Here is an 18,142-nt window from a genome sequence, read left to right on the forward strand (position 1 = left end):
GCCTCCCGGTTCGCCTGTCATCCTGGGGTCGACCGTACCCTGTCCCTGCTGAAGCGGCACTTCTGGTGGTCCTCCATGAGGGAAGACACCCGCGCCTTCGTCCTTGCCTGCCCCGTCTGTGCTCGTGGGAAGTCCTCCCATCGACCGCCTGTCGGGCTCCTCCGTCCACTGCCTGTTCCTGGCCGGCCGTCAACGGTCTGCCTCCCTCACACGGTAACATTGTCATCCTAACCATTGTCGATTGGTTCTCAAAGGCCGTTCACTTTGTTGCTCTCCCCAAACTTCCCTCTGCTTCAGAGACGGCGGACCTGATGGTGCTTCACATCTTCCGCCTCCACGGGATCCTGTGGGCATCGTCTCCGACAGAGGGCCTCAGTTAATCTCCCAGGTCTGGAAGGCCTTCTGCCGAGCCCTGGGGGCCACGGTCAGCCTCTCCTCCGGGTACCACCCGCAGACCAATGGCCAGTCGGAGCGGGCCAACCAGGACCTGGGGTCCGCCCTCCGCTGCGTCACGACCCGGGACCCCTCTGGCTGGAGTGTCTTCCTACCATGGATCGAGTAGGCTCACAACTCCCTGTCCTCTGCTGCCACAGGTCAGTCTCCCTTCGAGTCTTCTCTGGGCTACCAGCCTCCACCACTGTTCCCTACTCAGGAGGAGATTTCAGTCCCCTCGGTGCAGGCGCACCTTTGCCGCTGCAGGAGGATATGGAAGGACACAAGGGCCGCGCTGCTTCGCTCCGCTTACCGGAATCGCCGCTTTGCTGACCGCCCCCGGACCCCGGCGCCCGACTATCAACCAGGTCAGATGGTTTGGCTCTCATACCAAGACCTTCCTCTAAATTCAGTTTCCCGGAAACTCACCCCCGCTTTGTTGGTCCCTACGAAATTCTGCCTGTTATTAACCCCTCAGTCGTCAGACTCAAGCTTCCGTCCCATATGCACATTCACCCCTCATTCCATGTCTCCCAGTTGAAGCCGGTGGTCTCCAGTCCTCTGTCCCCTCCAGCTCCGGAACCTCCCCCTCCGCTGACCATCCTGCCTACACTGTCCTTCAGTTGCTGGATGTGCGTCGTTGTGGCCGCGGCTTCCAGTACCTGGTGGACTGGGAGGGCTATGGCCCGGTGGAGGGCAGCTGGGTCTCCCGCCAGCTGATCCTGGATGCTGCCCTCATCCGGGACTTCCATCAGGCCAACCCTGACAAGCCTGGAGGGTCGCCAGGAGGCGCCCGTAGAGGGGGGGGTCCTGTCACAATCACGGCCCGGGCCTACCTCTGTCCCCCTCCTTCCGTGCCCTTACATGGGCAGCTTCCTGCAGCAGCGTTCACATGCTGTCAACTGGCAGCAATCAACGCGGCTGAGGGTGATCCGCTCATCAACCTCTCCCGATATACACCCCACGGATCCTGTCGCCCATCGTCCAAGTGTTAACTAGCTAACCTAGGTACGAGGACGTATCCTACCTTGCTGCTCTCTCCTAATATTGCCTATCCTTCTCTAACCTTTGTTCTCCCTGTGCCCAGGACAATCCGCTGCCGGCCTACGCTGTCTAACGAGACACCGCCCGCCCGGACGTTCCCGTGGGGAACGAAGAGTGCTCCTGATTGCACATTCTGCACATTCCATTGTTGTACATTTTCCGCATGGTACCTACTGGAATAAATATCCTAAAACGCTCCACTCTCTCTCTCCCTGTGTCTCTGCTATTGGGTTCAGCTACCGCAACCCTAACAAACACCACATTTAAAAAAACTAAAATCTCACTAATAACACTTTAACCTATTGGTAAAACGTATTGATGAAAATATACATTATAACTGCTGTTGTGACATGGTTATGTTTATTCTTGAATATGTTTGGGGGGAAAAAAACGATAATTATGTCAGACAGTCTGGAGAGCTTGATTTATGACGTGATGTCACGGTACCGGTCCCGTTGGGCTTAAGAGGTTAAAGAGATAGGACTGAAGTCTTGGAGTTGGCCAATATTATCACCCAAGTGAACACACTTCTTTAGAGAGACGTTGGTATAGGATGACAGAGATTATGATGAACTATAAAAAATAAAAATAAAACATTTTAAGTATAGCCTGTAGTGTGTAGACTGACTGTTTTCAGCAGTTTGTGTGTATACTGAAGAAACTATGTATCCTTATAGTTACAGTTATCACTTAAAGTTATAGTGCCATTTATTTTCTCCTGTTATTACAGTGCCAGGTGTGACGGTAACTTAAGTGCTTCCTCTGGTTTCTTAAAGGCCCAGTATGTAAAATATTCAACATATTTTTAACAAGAACCAAACCACATTCAATTACGAGGAATAAGTGCATACATTAACGGTTAAGTGCAAATAGTCAATCACTTTTATGGACCGTAACGTAACGACCATTTAGACTCGACCATTAACCCTCTGTTCTCTTGGTTTTCTGTTAAATACCTTTGTCTTCACGATCAACGTTGACCACTGCCTTCTAGCCGATTATAAATCCATAATAATCCATATATTATCACCTAATGTTGTGTTTCATCTTTTTATCAAGTTCTTGTGAACAATACCAGTTTTGAACTTCACGCCCACCCAGGGACACCACTTTGTGCTCAATGTGCATTATACTGTATATATTAGATTAGATTAGACATATTGTGCTATTTTTTTCACAGATTACCCGGTTTCAATGTTTACAACTTTTGTTTTGAAACCATGGAAAACGATTAGAAGGAAAGGGGATGGATGATTTTAAATGCCAAAACGGTAGTTGGGTTGAATGAAGGATGCGTCTCTGGCATATATTGCATCTTCATTTTATTTGGGTATTCAGAAATATTGCTCATATGGCTGCCCAATCTTTGGAAAACTCAAGTGCCTGACGTCATCTGTGGAGGAAGCTTAGAACAGAGAAAGTCTCTCATCTGCATCCACGTCTGGTATAACAGCATCACGGTCCAGGCACAATCCAGAGTGGAGAGCCGCCTTAAAACTGCCTCAATGATCATTTGCAAATCCATCAACCAAACATTTCTGGAAAGTCATATTACTACTATGTTGAGAATGGCACATAAAATCATAGACGATCCCTCACATGTATTACACACATAATACGAGCTGCTGCTACGATCACATAGTAGGAGCTTCAGATCCCCCAAGTGGAAAGTGAAATAATTCAAAAACAAATGTTTGGCCACATTCAATAAGCCTACTTAACAAGTAGGATAGAAATGTGGCCACAACCTCAAGTTTCAAGTTTCTTTAATAGTTGTCATACAGAAGTACAGAATACTTTCATACAAAATGCTTCTTACCGTTACGCTCCAGAGACTGTGCTAGACAAGATGGTATCAAATAACATAGTATAGCATGTAATTTAGAAGAAGAAAATGAGGTCACAGTGTTCGGTATAGACATATGTACAATGTTCTGAGTTACCATATAATATACAATACTATGCAGTGTACTAATGTACAGTACTATATAGTGCAAAGCAGAAATGGGATGAGGTACAATTTAGGTACAATTTACAGTAAGGTGTACGAGTTGTAGTGCAATCCTTCATCAATAAATATAAAGTGTGGGGAGTGGGTGCTACAGTGTGTTTGTTTAAAGTGGGTGTGTGCTATAAAGTGTGTGGAGTGGGTGCTACAGTGTGTTTGTTTAAAGTGAGTGTGTGCGTGTGGATGTGTGTGCTATGTGCGTTTGGTGGTTGTTGTTGTGTAGTGTTCATTGTTCGTTTAGCAGCCTGATGGCCTGGGGATAGAAGCTTCTTCTGAGTCTTTCTGTGCTCGCCTTGAGACTCCGGTATCGCTTGCCTGACCGCAGCAGTTCAAAGAGGCAGTTGTTCGGGTGACTGGAGTCTTTAATGATTCTCTTAGCCTTGCCCTTGCAACGCTTGTTGTAAATGTTCTGGAGGGTGGGGAGCCCCCCTCCAATTGTGCGTTCGGCTGAACGTGTCACTCTTTGTAGTCTGCTTCGGTCTTGTGCAGTGCTATTCCGAAACCAGGAGGTGATGTTGCCGGTCAAGATGCTCTCTATTGTACATGAGAAGTTCTTAAGGATCTTCTGACTGACTTGGAACTTCCTTAGGCGCCTGAGGAAGTAGAGGCGTTGTCGTGCCTTCTTCACAACACTGTCAATGTGTGTGGTCCATGTCAAGTCCTCGGATATGTAGGCTCCGAGGTACTTAAAGCTGTTGACTCTCTCAACCGGTGCCCCGTCGATGCTGAGGGGGCTGTAGTCCTTGACCCCCGACCTCCTGAAGTCCACAATCATCTCCTTTGTTTTGCTGACGTTCAGGGAGAGGCTGTTTTCCTGGCACCATCCCGCCAGGACCTTGACCTCTTCCAGGTAGGCCCTCTCGTCATTGGCAGAGATCAGGCCCACCACCACTGTGTCGTCAGCAAATTTGATGATTGTATTGCTACTCCGCTGAGCCACACAGTCGTGTGTGTACAGGGAGTAGAGGAGGGGACTCAGAACACAGCCCTGGGGGGCCCCTATGTTGAGGGTGATGGATGAGGAGGTGCAGTTGCCTGCTCTCACCACCTGGGGTCTGCCAGTCAGGAAGTCCAAGACCCACTGGCAGAGGTCATAGTTCAAGCCCAGGTCCCTGAGCTTGGCTATGAGTATGGAGGGGACTATGGTATTGAATGCCGAGCTGTAGTCGATGAATAGCATTCTCACATAGTTCCCCTGCCTCTTGTCCAGGTGTGATGCTGCTGTGTGCAGCACATGGGCTATGGCGTCCTCCGTGGACCTGTTGGGGCGGTATGCAAATTGCAGGGGGTCCATGTTGATGGGGAGGGAGGAGCAGATGTAGCCCTTTACTAGCTTCTCAAAGCACTTCATGGCTATGGAGGTGAGAGCTACAGGGCGGTAGTCGTTGAGGCAAGCAGGCTTGGATTTTTTGGGTACAGGGATAATAGTGGACTTCTTCAGGCAGGTGGGGATGACAGCCTGTTCTAAGGACAGGTTAAATATGTCAGTGAATACTGGGGCCAGTTGGTCGGCACAGACTTTTAGGACGCGGCCGGGGATGCCGTCCGGACCTGCTGCCTTCCTGATATTCACTTTTTTAAAGGTCCGCCTCACCTCATGCTCTGTTACCCTGAACACTGCGCCTCCATCAGCAGCCGACCCCCCCCCCCCCCCATTGCCGTGGCTTGTGAGCTGGTGTTGTTATTACCAGCATCAAACCTCGCATAGAAGGTATTGAGGTCATTTGCTAAGGAGATGTCACTGTTCAGTTTGAGGGAGGCGCCTTTGTAGTCTGTCATCGTTTTGAGCCCCTGCCACATAGCTCTAGAGTCAGCTTGTTCAAACTGGAGTTCAATTTTATCCCTGTAGCGCCGTTTGGCCTCTGACACTGTCCTCCTTACGTTGTATCGCGCCACCATGTGGTCATTCATGTTGCCTGCCACTAGGCCGTCGTTGTATGCTTTGGTGCGCTCTCTCAGAGCTTCACGGACGGATTTGTCTACCCAGGGTTTTTGATTTGGGTAAACTCTCATTTTGGTAGTGGGGATTGTTTCTTCCACCATAGTACAAACATAGTCCAGCACTGTCTCCGTGTAGACATTAATGTTATCTGTGTCGCGGAACACATTCCAGTCTGTGCAGTCAAACGCAGACTGGAGCGTCTCCTCTGACGTCAAATCCCATTTCTGCACCTCTCGCGAGACTACAGGAGTACTTTTGATTCTCTGTTTGTACATTGGTGAAAGAAAGATGGACGCGTGATCTGATTTACCAAAGTCACTATCAGAATGAGCCTTGTAGCCACCTTTAAATTGCGTGTAACAGTGATCTAGGATGTTACCGCCTCTGGTGTTGCAAGTCACATGCTGATAGAAGTCAGGTAATACCTTTCTCAGATTGGCGCTATTGAAATCACCCAGCACTAAAATGGCGGCGTTAACGTTCGCCGCTTGTATTCTATTTACCTCGTCGTGGAGTCTGGAGAGCGCGACGTTGTTACTGGCTTGCGGTGGGATATACACTCCTACAAGGATGATCGCCGTTAACTCCCTCGGGAGGAAGAAAGGACGACACTTGATGGTTATATATTCCAGGTCTGGGCAGCAGTGGTTGGATAATTCCTTCACGTTAGTTGGATCGCTCCAATTGTTGTTAAACATGAAGGCAATACCTCCTCCACGTTGTTTACCGGACTCTGCTGTACGATCCTTGCGGTGGATAAAGAAGTGTTCGGCTGGTTGGATAGCGTGGTCTGGAACGTCCGGCGTGAGCCACGTTTCGGTGAAGCAGAGAACGTTGCAGTCTCTGACGTCTCTTTGGTATTGAATCCTTGCTCGGATGTCATCCAGTTTATTGTCAATTGATTGTACATTGGCTAGCAATATACTGGGCAATGGCGTTCGGTGGCGTCTGGATCTCAGCCTGTTACGGATCCCAGCTCTCTTCCCACGCCGTCTGGTTCCTTTGTTCCTGGGATCAAGGAACAAAGGGTCTGGTCCCATTCTCCGGAGAATCTCCTCAGGCCATTGTTGCGGTTCGGAAAGCTGGTCCAGTGAGTAATCCAATCGGTAAGTTTCCCGTAATCCGATGTCTATAAGTGACTGACGGTCATACACATTAAATGCACCTACTGTTGGTACAGACAAAACTCTTAAAACTATAAATATTAACAAAAGTAAGCACAGTCTCGACGGAGCGAACAGAAAGGCAGCCGTTCGTTGCAGCGCCATTCTATTCTACCTACACGGGACAGTGCAATATATATATATATATATATATATATATATATATATATATATATAATAAAAGGCTGTGCAATATATATTCATTCTCTCTCTCCCTCTCTCTCTCCCCCTCCCTCTCTCTCTCTCCCTCTCTCCATCTCTCCCTCCCTCTCCCTCTCTCCCTCCCTCTCCCTCAGCTTTGCCCCGAGTGCCTTAATCCAAATCCAAATCCGGACATCTGCGACCAAATTAGTTTGAAAAGAGATTTGTCAATAACTTTGAATTGGGTGTACCGTATACAGAGTATCACAAATAATCAAATATTAACCCTTTCTCTGCCACGCTTATATCCATCCTTATACCGTCCTCTGCCAGCTCTATTTGTCTATGGAGATGTTCCCCTTCTTTGTAGGGCTATAACTTTTTAAATTGTATTGCTAAATTGACATTACTATGGCCCATTCAACCTCAAGTATCTATCGTTTAGGATGTAGCAACGTTCTACTTTTTCATTCACATATTCATACTAAAATACGGTCTAAAGTATAAATATGTTTTTATCGTTTTCTGCAGCATTCTGCAGAACGTGATTTATAGCCCTAAATACATATATTACATCATCAAATGTAGTTTGATACCGATTGACGTCATATTAAAACTTTCAATTGTGCAAGGTCCTAAGCGTCATGCCTCATCATCTGCTGGTGACCGGAGGGGGGGGGGGGGTCTATAAGTCCGTGGCCGACGTCAAATCATTTATGTAGTATGGGCGATACATAGATCACAACAGTTTATATGGATCATATTATTCAAACACGCTAAAACTTACCGCAGCTTCCTCTGACCGTTGGGTGGTCCGCGTGGAGCAGAAAGTTATCGATTATGGGATGTTGATATATGCGATCCATTTCCAGGTTGTATAATAATATATACGTCCAAATCATGTTGTTTATCGAGTTATTTGCAACCGATCGATGTCCAGTGTATCAAGATGGATTCCTGCTAACGATAGCGAGTGCCCGGACAAAATATGGGCGAGCACCACTTCCGGCGCGTCACTTCCTGTTTGGGCGATCCGCCGATCGGCCACCAGATGGCGCTCTTGAACCGTTGGAGAGTTGAGAGGAGATCAACAGGAGATCTCAAGACTCCGTGGGTAAAATATGATTGCCATCACAGATTTTTGAAATATTGATCTCAAAGACGCCTTACGGCGTCATTGGCAGATTACGCATGGCGGAGAATGACGTGGAAACTCGTCCTTGGCGAATAAAGGGTTAACCCTTTCACTGCCACACTACCAAAGGGTTAACCCTTTCAATGTGACAATACAGAAAGTGAACCCTTTCACTGCCACACTACAGCAGGCTAACCCTTTCACTACCACACTACAGAAGGTTAACCAACCGTCTGTAGTGTGGTGGTGAAAGGGTTAACCTTCTGTAGTGTGGTAGTGGAAGGGTTAATCTTGAAAATGCACAAGTTACTGTATGCAGTGATGTAGTTATCAGAAAAGTAAACAGACTATCTCTTCTGCATAAAGAAACCATACCTTTATGGCTACGTTCATCGCCGTTTCAATGGACACAGCGAGTAAACAAGGCAGCACAGACGCTGTGAAATTTTATTATTAAACTTTTTTTCAACAAATTGTTGGTTCCTATTTATAAAAGAGACTAAAGAATATGGGGGGGGCGAACAATAATATAATATTATTTATTCACAAATTCTGAGCATTTAAAACGAACATAGGTGTGAAAGTACTCTTATCTTGATCTCTCTGATGTGTCTAGCACAGGGGTTCTCAAACTTTTTTATACCACGAGTCCCCATTTTATTTTTAGGCGACCCCACGTTTAATGTATCGCGTAATTTCAACATGGAATTAAGGAATATCAAAATAAAAGCAGACGTTGTTGAACTTAAACATGCATATTTATTAGAACATTTTATTACAGCACTATGTTATCAATACACATTTATAAAACGAGGCATATTTAGCCAAAATATGTTGCCAGAACATAAAAAAAAATATATATAGAGAGAGATTTATTTTTTTACTTGGCAATGCGCGACCCCACTTTGGGTCGCAACCCGCAGTTTGAGAACCACTGGTCTAGCAGTATTGTGGTGAACTATAGACAATAATCGATATGTTTTGAATTAGGCCACCTCTGTAGTAGTTAGTATTAGCTTTCCTTATACAGAGCACTAAATGGAACAGGGACAGGAAAAAGCTACATTGCCAATTCTCTTGTCAACTATATGTGCCCCCTATATCATTACGATCATCTACTGTACTGGTTTATTGAAGGTGGGGATGCAGCCTTCACAAATTATACTATGGAACACCCTACCCATGGACATTAGGAAGGCAAGATCTCTCTATTTTCAGTAAGCTAAAAACATACCTCTTCACCTTAGCCTTTTAATACACTCTTGGACTCATTGCATCCATACTGTGATTGTTGTACTGTAGATGAGAACTATATTATTGCACTGCACTATTGCACTAGTTTACTCTGTATATTCTATTTTACTTGAAAAATATGTCTATTTTATTACACCATCTTATTCTGTCTATTTCTATACTCTAATAAATAAACTGCTTTTATTTTGCACAATTTCCATACATGGAGTGGGTGGGACCTGTGCAGGAACCAATCTTGGGATTGGACATTTTAACACAGAAATATATCACAATCCTTTTTATTGACGGAAATATATTACAATATTTTCTTAATTAAATTATTTATAATTTTTCATAGATTTTAATTACAGAAATCATTTTCATTTTGCATCTACATCACTGCTGTGAAGCACTTTGGGCTCCAATTCTTGTATGAAAGGTGCTATATAAATCAAGATTATTATTTGTATTATTGTTATTCATGTTGTTATTATTATTATTATAATAATATTTAGCATAGCACTAAGAACAAAATCTTCCTGATGACTTGTCATACAGAACTTGTAAGTCGCTTTGGATAAAAGCGTCAGCTAAATGACAAAATGTAATGTAATTGTAAATCTCTGATGTGACTTCTGTGATATTCAGCAGTAGTGATATATTTTCAAATGTATTAACATTTTCAGCTTTGCAGTTGAACCCTCAACAGAAGAGGCGTGTCACTGTTAGTTTTTCTTTAAATTACATACTTATTCCAGGTCATTTAACTTGATTTGAGTCTACATTATTCTCATTCCAAACAATGAAATGTCTTACTGAGTGGACCTTGAAATAAATGTCTTACTTGCAGCCAGGATGAGGTCCCTGTTGAGGCGGTAGGTCATCAGAGGTTCAGAGAGACTCCTGTGGATCAACACATACACATATACAATATATATTAACATCATATATTATACAATTAGGATTAACAGATTACAATCAGGATAGATTAGATCTGAATATAAAAATATGAGAAAAATAAACAGTGTACACAATATAATTAACTCTGAATATAGAAATGTGAGAACAATGCAGATGAGGGTCTGTATCGGTTATATTATACACTACAATAAATAGAGGCATGTTACGTGCCAGGCTGTTTGCCACTGTGTCATGTGTTGCAGCAATCAGCTGCTAATTGGGAAGCTGCCTGTCTGGGCTCAAAAGGCCCTCCCCCGCCCCACACACTGCCACTCTACTGCTGGAAGACACTGTGGGAGCAGTGTCTCCCCCCCTTTCACCACAATTTACCTTTTGTTTGTGCTAGTTATTATAATAAATATATCCTTTTGGTTTAAACTTGACCGTTGGTGTCTGTGTCCCCTTTATGTTGCTTCCCTCTGAGCCAAGGTCGTAACAAGGCAATAGATCATTTTTATCTGAATTTTAATCTTACTCATACAGTATGATATATTATATCATACTGTATGAGTAAGAGTAAAGGTAAACAGTATACACAAGGTGCAGTATACACAAAGTACCCTAACTGGCATAATATACGTCATATGTTGTATTATGGTGCAGGTTTTGGTGGTTAAGAGTTAGACACACTTAGTGGTCCGACATTCCTAATAGTTCTCGGGTTCTGCAGAGAATTAATAATAATAATAATAATAATAATAATAATAATAATAATAGCTTCATTTTATATACCGCCTTTCAAGAGACCCAAGGCCGCTTTACATGGGGGGGGGGGGGGGGAGGATAACAAAGTAACAAACATAGTGGACAGACACAACATATACATATAAAGTGAGAATTAAATTATAAGTCTATAATTCTTTTGTCCTTCTGTTACTTTTAAAGTGTACTGTGTTCAATAATACCAGGCAGATCAGTTGCCTTTTTGCCCAGTGATGTTTCTATGTAAACTCAGAGCCTGTTACTGTCCAAACTCAGCTATTAACAGACTCTGGGTTAGCTGGTTTAGTTGGATTTTGCTATTATTAGATATTGCAACATCTGTCAAAACACAATTGGAATTACATGAATTCATGTTGGGAGGAAGCCAGCACCATGACACACGCATAACTCTTTATCCGGGTCCCCTACCTATCTACCTGCCCTCATGTGTCTACCTGCCCCCACCTGTCTACCTGCCCCTATCTGTCTACATGCTCCTACCTGTCTACCTGCCCCTACCTGTCTACCTGCCCCTACTTGTCTAATATGTGTGTATCAGTTGATGTTACACTCATTCCACCTGAAATGAAGAAAATAGGCTATTTATATGTAAGGTAATGTAGCTCAATTTCTTTTGAGTTGAGTGGCATTTACCCCCTCTGATGAAAAATGTTCCTCTGTTAAAATAGTACTGTAACATTGTCCCTTTTAGAAGCACTACAGTCATAGCTTCCATCAGGAATGTCTTCAGCAACAAGAAACCACAGCATGTTTCTGACTAAGTAGTTTACATCAGTAGCGAACATAACAACCTAACTAGACAGGCCAGTTTAGGATATCTTAACACCTAGACCTACTGTAGGACACATGTCTTAACACCTAGACCTACTGTAGGACACATGTCTTAACACCTAGACCTGCTGTAGGACACATCTTAACACCTAGACCTACTGTAGGACACATGTCTTAACACCTAGACCTGCTGTAGGACACATGTCTTAACACCTAGACCTACTGTAGGACACATGTCTTAACACCTAGACCTGCTGTAGGACACATGTCTTAACACCTAGACCTACTGTAGGACACATCTTAACACCTAGACCTACTGTAGGACACATGTCTTAACACCTAGACCTACTGTAGGACACATGTCTTAACACCTAGACCAGGGGTGGCCAACCAGTCAGAGACTAAGAGCCACAAAAAAATGACTGTGGTACCACAAAGAGCCACACCATATACCAGCGTTTCTCAACCTTTTTTTTCAGTCACGGCACCCTTCATGTGTTTATAGGTCTCACCCTCTGGCCTCTGAAGTTGCTAATGTCTTTTTTATTTGGGCCTCACAGGGTTAAAAGTACCCTGTGAGACCCACGGTTGCAAAATTACAAAATCACTTTTAGCCATTTAAAAAAATAATGTTTATTTAAAAAATGTTAAAGGGGAACTATTTTACTATTTCTTTCACTATTTGGGCACTTTTACACAATTCCTGTGAGTCTATGGAACACCTAGGTTTTTTTCAAAAAAAATGCATTGTTTTGTATTTCTAATCAAGTACTAAAAACCGCATTTTTCTACCTCAAGATCTTAAGCCGTTTTGAGGCTGGGCTCCAACCACTGTGTGGCCTGGTGCCAACTGCCACATCAACTGCTACATTATTATGCAGCTGAGAAATCTCTGACATCACAGATATGCACATTTTCAGATGACTCAGTTCAGTGAGGGTGAATATTGTGAGAGGAGAATTGGAAGAATTCGCCAATATGAGAATTAGAGACATATATCCTATTAATATAAGTCCACATAGCTAAGAAACAATGGTAAACACTGAAAAAAGCCATTTATAAGATAGTTCCCCTTTAAGCACATGTATAGTCAATTGGTCCTGTTGTTCAGCCCCACAATGCTATTTGATAGTAAATGTGTTTATATGTCCCACCCTCTGGCCTCTGAAGTTGCTAATTTCTTTTTAATTTGGGCCTCACAGGGTTAACCTCTTAAGCCCGAGATATACAGTAAAAGTGTATATTTTCAGCATTATGTTTGTTTACGAATTATTTTAACTGTTATTAGTGAAATATAAGATTATAGAAATCTCAGGGCATTGAGTCGGAAACCGGCGCATATTGACAGGAGGAAGTGGCACAGCCAAAAGTGAGTGTAGTCTTTTGAAGGAAGAGACTCAGGGCTTTCAAATTTCGAAAAACTACCCTACCCAGCTCACACCAGCCCCTGTCAATCATCTGACTTCTGGATTTACTTTTTAATTTCTCTTATTTTTTGGGATTATCTCCCACAAACCTGAACGTTATTGCCATAAAACAGAACGCAGTTAGTTTCTCTACCTTTCTGTGAACGTCTTGCAAAAAACGGTGTTGCAATATGATGAAAAATGATGGAGAAATTTACATTATAAAAAAGATGGCAGAATTCAGTACTGTATCTACAAAACCTTCTGTTTAATCATCTTCCCTTTATTCATTTGCTTAGATTTTTCAGGTCTGGTCAATTTTAGCATGGTGTTATTTACAGTCAAAGATAATTTTTTTTTAAATAGAATTGATATTCTCCTTTGGTTCATTACAATTTACTCAAGCCTAGTAACAGACACACTATTTCTGACACTGATCCATATATGTCCCTAGATTCAGATACCAAGAACATGCAAATGGACCATTTAAAAAAAAAACTGTAAATGTTTATTCTACGTCCTTATGGAATGAGTGACATAAAAAAAAAAAAGTAAAAAAAAAAAAAAAAAGTAAAAAAGAAAATAATTTTTTTTTTTTTTTTTTTTTTTTTTTTGTGGATGGAAGAGCCGCACATTGACGGGCAAAGAGCCGCATGCGGCTCGCGAGCCGCGGGTTGGCCACCCCTGACCTAGACCTACTGTAGGACACATGTCTTAACACCTAGACCTACTGTAGGACACATGTCTTAACACCTAGACCTGCTGTAGGACACATGTCTTAACACCTAGACCTACTATAGGACACATGTCTTAACACCTAGACCTACTGTAGGACACATGTCTTAACACCTAGACCTGCTGTAGGACACATGTCTTAACACCTAGACCTACTGTAGGACACATGTCTTAACACCTAGACCTACTGTAGGACACATGTCTTAACACCTAGACCTACTGTAGGACACATGTCTTAACACCTAGACCTACTGTAGGACACATGTCTTAACACCTAGACCTACTGTAGGACACATGTCTTAACACCTAGACCTGCTGTAGGACACATCTTAACACCTAGACCTACTGTAGGACACATGTCTTAACACCTAGACCTACTGTAGGACACATCTTAACACCTAGACCTACTGTAGGACACATGTCTTAACACCTAGACCTACTGTAGGACACATGTCTTAACACCTAGACCTACTGTAGGACACATGTCTTAACACCTAGACCTACTGTAGGACACATGTCTTAACACCTAGACCTACTGTAGGACACATGTCTTAACACCTAGACCTACTGTAGGACACATGTCTTAACACCTAGACCTACTGTAGGACACATCTTAACACCTAGACCTACTGTAGGACACATGTCTTAACACCTAGACCTACTGTAGGACACATGTCTTAACACCTAGACCTACTGTAGGACACATGTCTTAACACCTAGACCTACTGTAGGACACATGTCTTAACACCTAGACCTACTGTAGGACACATGTCTTAACACCTAGACCTACTGTAGGACACATGTCTTAACACCTAGACCTACTGTAGGACACATGTCTTAACACCTAGACCTGCTGTAGGACACATGTCTTAACACCTAGACCTACTGTAGGACACATGTCTTAACACCTAGCCCTACTCTAGGACACATCTTAACACCTAGACCTACTGTAGGACACATCTTAACACCTAGACCTACTGTAGGACACATGTCTTAACACCTAGACCTACTGTAGGACACATGTCTTAACACCTAGACCTACTGTAGGACACATGTCTTAACACCTAACCCTACTCTAGGACACATCTTAACACCTAGACCTACTGTAGGACACATCTTAACACCTAGCCCTACTCTAGGACAGGGGTTCCCAAAGTGGGGGTCGCGAGCCGCCGCGGGGGGGGTCGCTAGATGATTTTCAAAAAACATTATATATATTTTTTTATGCAGTCAGGCCACTGAACTTAGAAGCAGGCCAGGCCAGTGTTTCTAGTTGCAGCAGCGCAATAGTTAGATAACCTAGGTGGGGAACAACCAGGAGATCACTGCAACTCACACAAGTTAGAGAACTATCTCTCTCTCTCTTGCTCTCACACACACACAAAGGGAGCCGCATGTGATTGGTGGAGGCGGGACCCTTGCAAAAAACTGTTGTTGCTAATCATTGACACATGCTAGCCTGTAATAATCCCCCCAGAAAAATCTACTTTGCATTTGATATATTGCAAATATATGCCATCACACACACTGGCATTTAAAGGGTTAGAATTATAAAATGAATATGTGGTGTTATGATCAGGGCTGAAGTTGAATAAAAGATTGTATTATTTTCAATCTGACATTACAAAAAAACAGAAAAGCCATCAAAATCAGTGTTGTTGCTAATCATACATAATGCTAGCCTGTTTTTTAACAATAATTTGTGATGCCATCACAAACACTGGCATTTAAAGGGTACAAATAAAAAAATTCCTGCACCAGAATGCAGGAAATGAAGTCTTTGTAACAAGACATTTCCTGGTGGGGGACCCCCAGACGCACTGCTTAAAAAGTGGCCTGACTGGGGCTATATTTAGCACTATATTTCCTGGCCTGAATGATTTCCCCAGTCCGGCCCTGGTTAAAAGCCTCCAATGCTTATTAGTGTGTGTGCGTTTGAACGTGTGCATGTTTCAAACATACATTTCCATTTAAAAAAAAATATATATATATATTGCAATTAACTGTATGAATGAACAGTAAATGATTCATCTGGCTGGCTGATTGTTTTTGTTTGTAGTGTCTACTGGTTTAATGCCAAGTGTCTTAAGGCACATGTAATCGTTAGTCACATCTTTCGAATGTAATGTGATGTCTGAATGCATATAATGTATATAATTATTTGTTACACCTTGTGATTTCTGCATCGGACTGCAGGAAGCCTAGCTGATGTCATGGTTAGCTAATGGGGATCCTAATAAACTAAACTATCAATAGTCAGTCAATAGTGCATCTAGAGTTCGGTTAGCTCAAAGGTAAGATGCAGCCTCAGCATGTGGCAAAAACATGTCTGAAACAGTCGTATAGTTCAGGCAAATTGCAATAGTTTGGACCTATTATCCGCAGTAATACAGACTTGCTGTTCTCACACTGATTTCAGCTGGCCAAAGCCTTTCACAATCCATGTTATGTTTTCAGGAAAAGAAATCTGTTTGAAAACACTGGTGTTATGATTTAACTGACGCCCCCTCTATCTGGTGACTGTTTACTAGAGCAGCAGATGTTAGTCTGCGTTTCAGCCAATGTCTGGGAACTTTGGATAATTCTACCATCAGAAGGTCTCACTGAGTCATAGTGTCCTTCTCAATCAACCCTGCGCCACCGGAGGCCTGTTTTTATTCCATCATTGATTTTCTTTGTTGACAAAACCCGGACCACGCTTTACCTCTGCTTATTTTATAAACCTATGCCTTTAAATGTATAGATTTATTCTCCAGTGATTCTCAATTACATCAATATTGTGCTGTCAGAACAGTTTGTAGTGAAGTATTAACCTACCTTGTTAAAACATTTTTGAAGTAGTCGAAATCTTGTAATCCATGCATAGAGCGAATTAGTTCTAACAAGAGTATGCCAGTAAGGCAGTTTTATGTTTATACATGACTAGGCTTTCATTTTGGGGAGAAATGTGTTTGTTTAGTGTTTAATTTTAAAAACACTCTAGTGGTTAGAAACTAATTATCGCAGCTTTAAGTGCTTAATTAAGGTATTAAGGTAAATACTTAAATGCATCTTGATGCATGTCTTGAAGTAAACCTGCCATATATTATCATGGAGGGGTGTACTTTGGTAGAAAATAGTTCCTAAATAAACTGCTTACAACATAACCAGGGTCATAATTCTTGGAAATTGTATGATTTTGTGCATCGACATCCTTTCTGTGGATGCTGTCATTTCAAAACAAATACTAGTCAAAAGGTGGTAATTTGGCTCAATTTACCACAGGGTAGTGTACAGGGTAAGTTCAGCGACCAATGACGACTTTTTGTACTTTAACGGAACACATCTGAGCACAGCGTGTCAAGACACTTCTTACATTCCCACAAATGAGATTTCCATCTTCGTGAACAAAATGTATTCTTGGAAAGGATTAGTTCTAAAGCCAGTTGCTTCATTTTGGCACAATGGAGGAAACTAATGGAATCCAAATAATCCCTGGGATTGAATTCCACCTTTATTACCTTTCACCCATGTGTGTGTGTCTGTTTACAGTAGACCGTGACATGTAAGGGCTGGATTGCCATGGAATTTGCTGTGGACATTCATGACCCCAAGAGAAATAACCCTGTTCATTATTGTTGATTCAAAACCATATAATTATATTTGCTCTGGCACAATCAAGTGCAAACTCTGCCTGGCCAGTATGTCGATGCCTGGCCGGCCTTAAACGAGTGCACCCACTCTCAACACTACAATGTAGCAAAACATGGCTAGGAGGATTATTAGCTAGCAGGGTTATTAGCTAGGTGGGTTATTATTAGCTAGCAGGATTATTAGCTAGCAGGGTTATTAGCTAGCAGGGTTATTGGCTAGCAGGGTTATTGGCTAGCAGGATTATTAGCTAGCAGGGTTATTAGCTAGCAGGGTTATTGGCTAGCAGGGTTATTGGCTAGCAGGATTATTAGCTAGCAGGGTTATTAGCTAGCAGGGTTATTGGCTAGCAGGGTTATTAGCTAGTAGGGTTATTAGCTAGCATGGTTATTAGCTAGTTACCATGTTTTCTTGACCTGCTATATCTTAGCCTAAAGTTTGTTCATGAACCTTTAACGTTATAGAATCCACACACATTGGTTTCCTGTACAGAAACAGATCCAATTTTCCTCTATTTAGTAGAAAGATAATTGTGGAATCAGTCTTCTTATCAGTTTTGGACTATGGTGATGTAATTTATAGGCATCCTGCGGCATCAACTCTTAAACCTCTGGATTCTGCATATCACTCAGCTCTCAGATTTATAACTGGTGACTAGGGATGCTCGATATTGGCTTTTTTACCGATACCGATATACCGATATTGTCCAACTCTTAATTTCCGATACCGATATCAACCGATACCGATATATGCAGGGTTTCCCCCCCCCCAAAAAATGGAATAATTTCAGGTAATTAACATTACATATCTCTTGTTGTG

General features: G+C 42.7%; 1 protein-coding gene across 3 annotated transcripts in view; it reads right to left on the bottom strand.

The window, feature by feature from the left end:
• The window catches only part of ophn1 (oligophrenin 1), a 210,066-nt gene that overhangs the window by 66,382 nt on the left and 125,542 nt on the right, over positions 1–18,142 (bottom strand). For all 3 annotated transcript variants that reach the window (XM_084320252.1, XM_084320251.1, XM_084320250.1), the window contains one exon: positions 9,943–10,001. In XM_084320252.1, the coding sequence (XP_084176378.1) occupies positions 9,943–10,001 (59 nt within the window). The remainder of the gene's footprint in view (positions 1–9,942; positions 10,002–18,142) is intronic.

This window comes from Notolepis coatsorum (genome assembly GCF_963971535.1).
Source record: "Notolepis coatsorum genome assembly, chromosome: 8".
Classification (NCBI taxonomy): Eukaryota; Metazoa; Chordata; class Actinopteri; order Aulopiformes; family Paralepididae; genus Notolepis; species Notolepis coatsorum.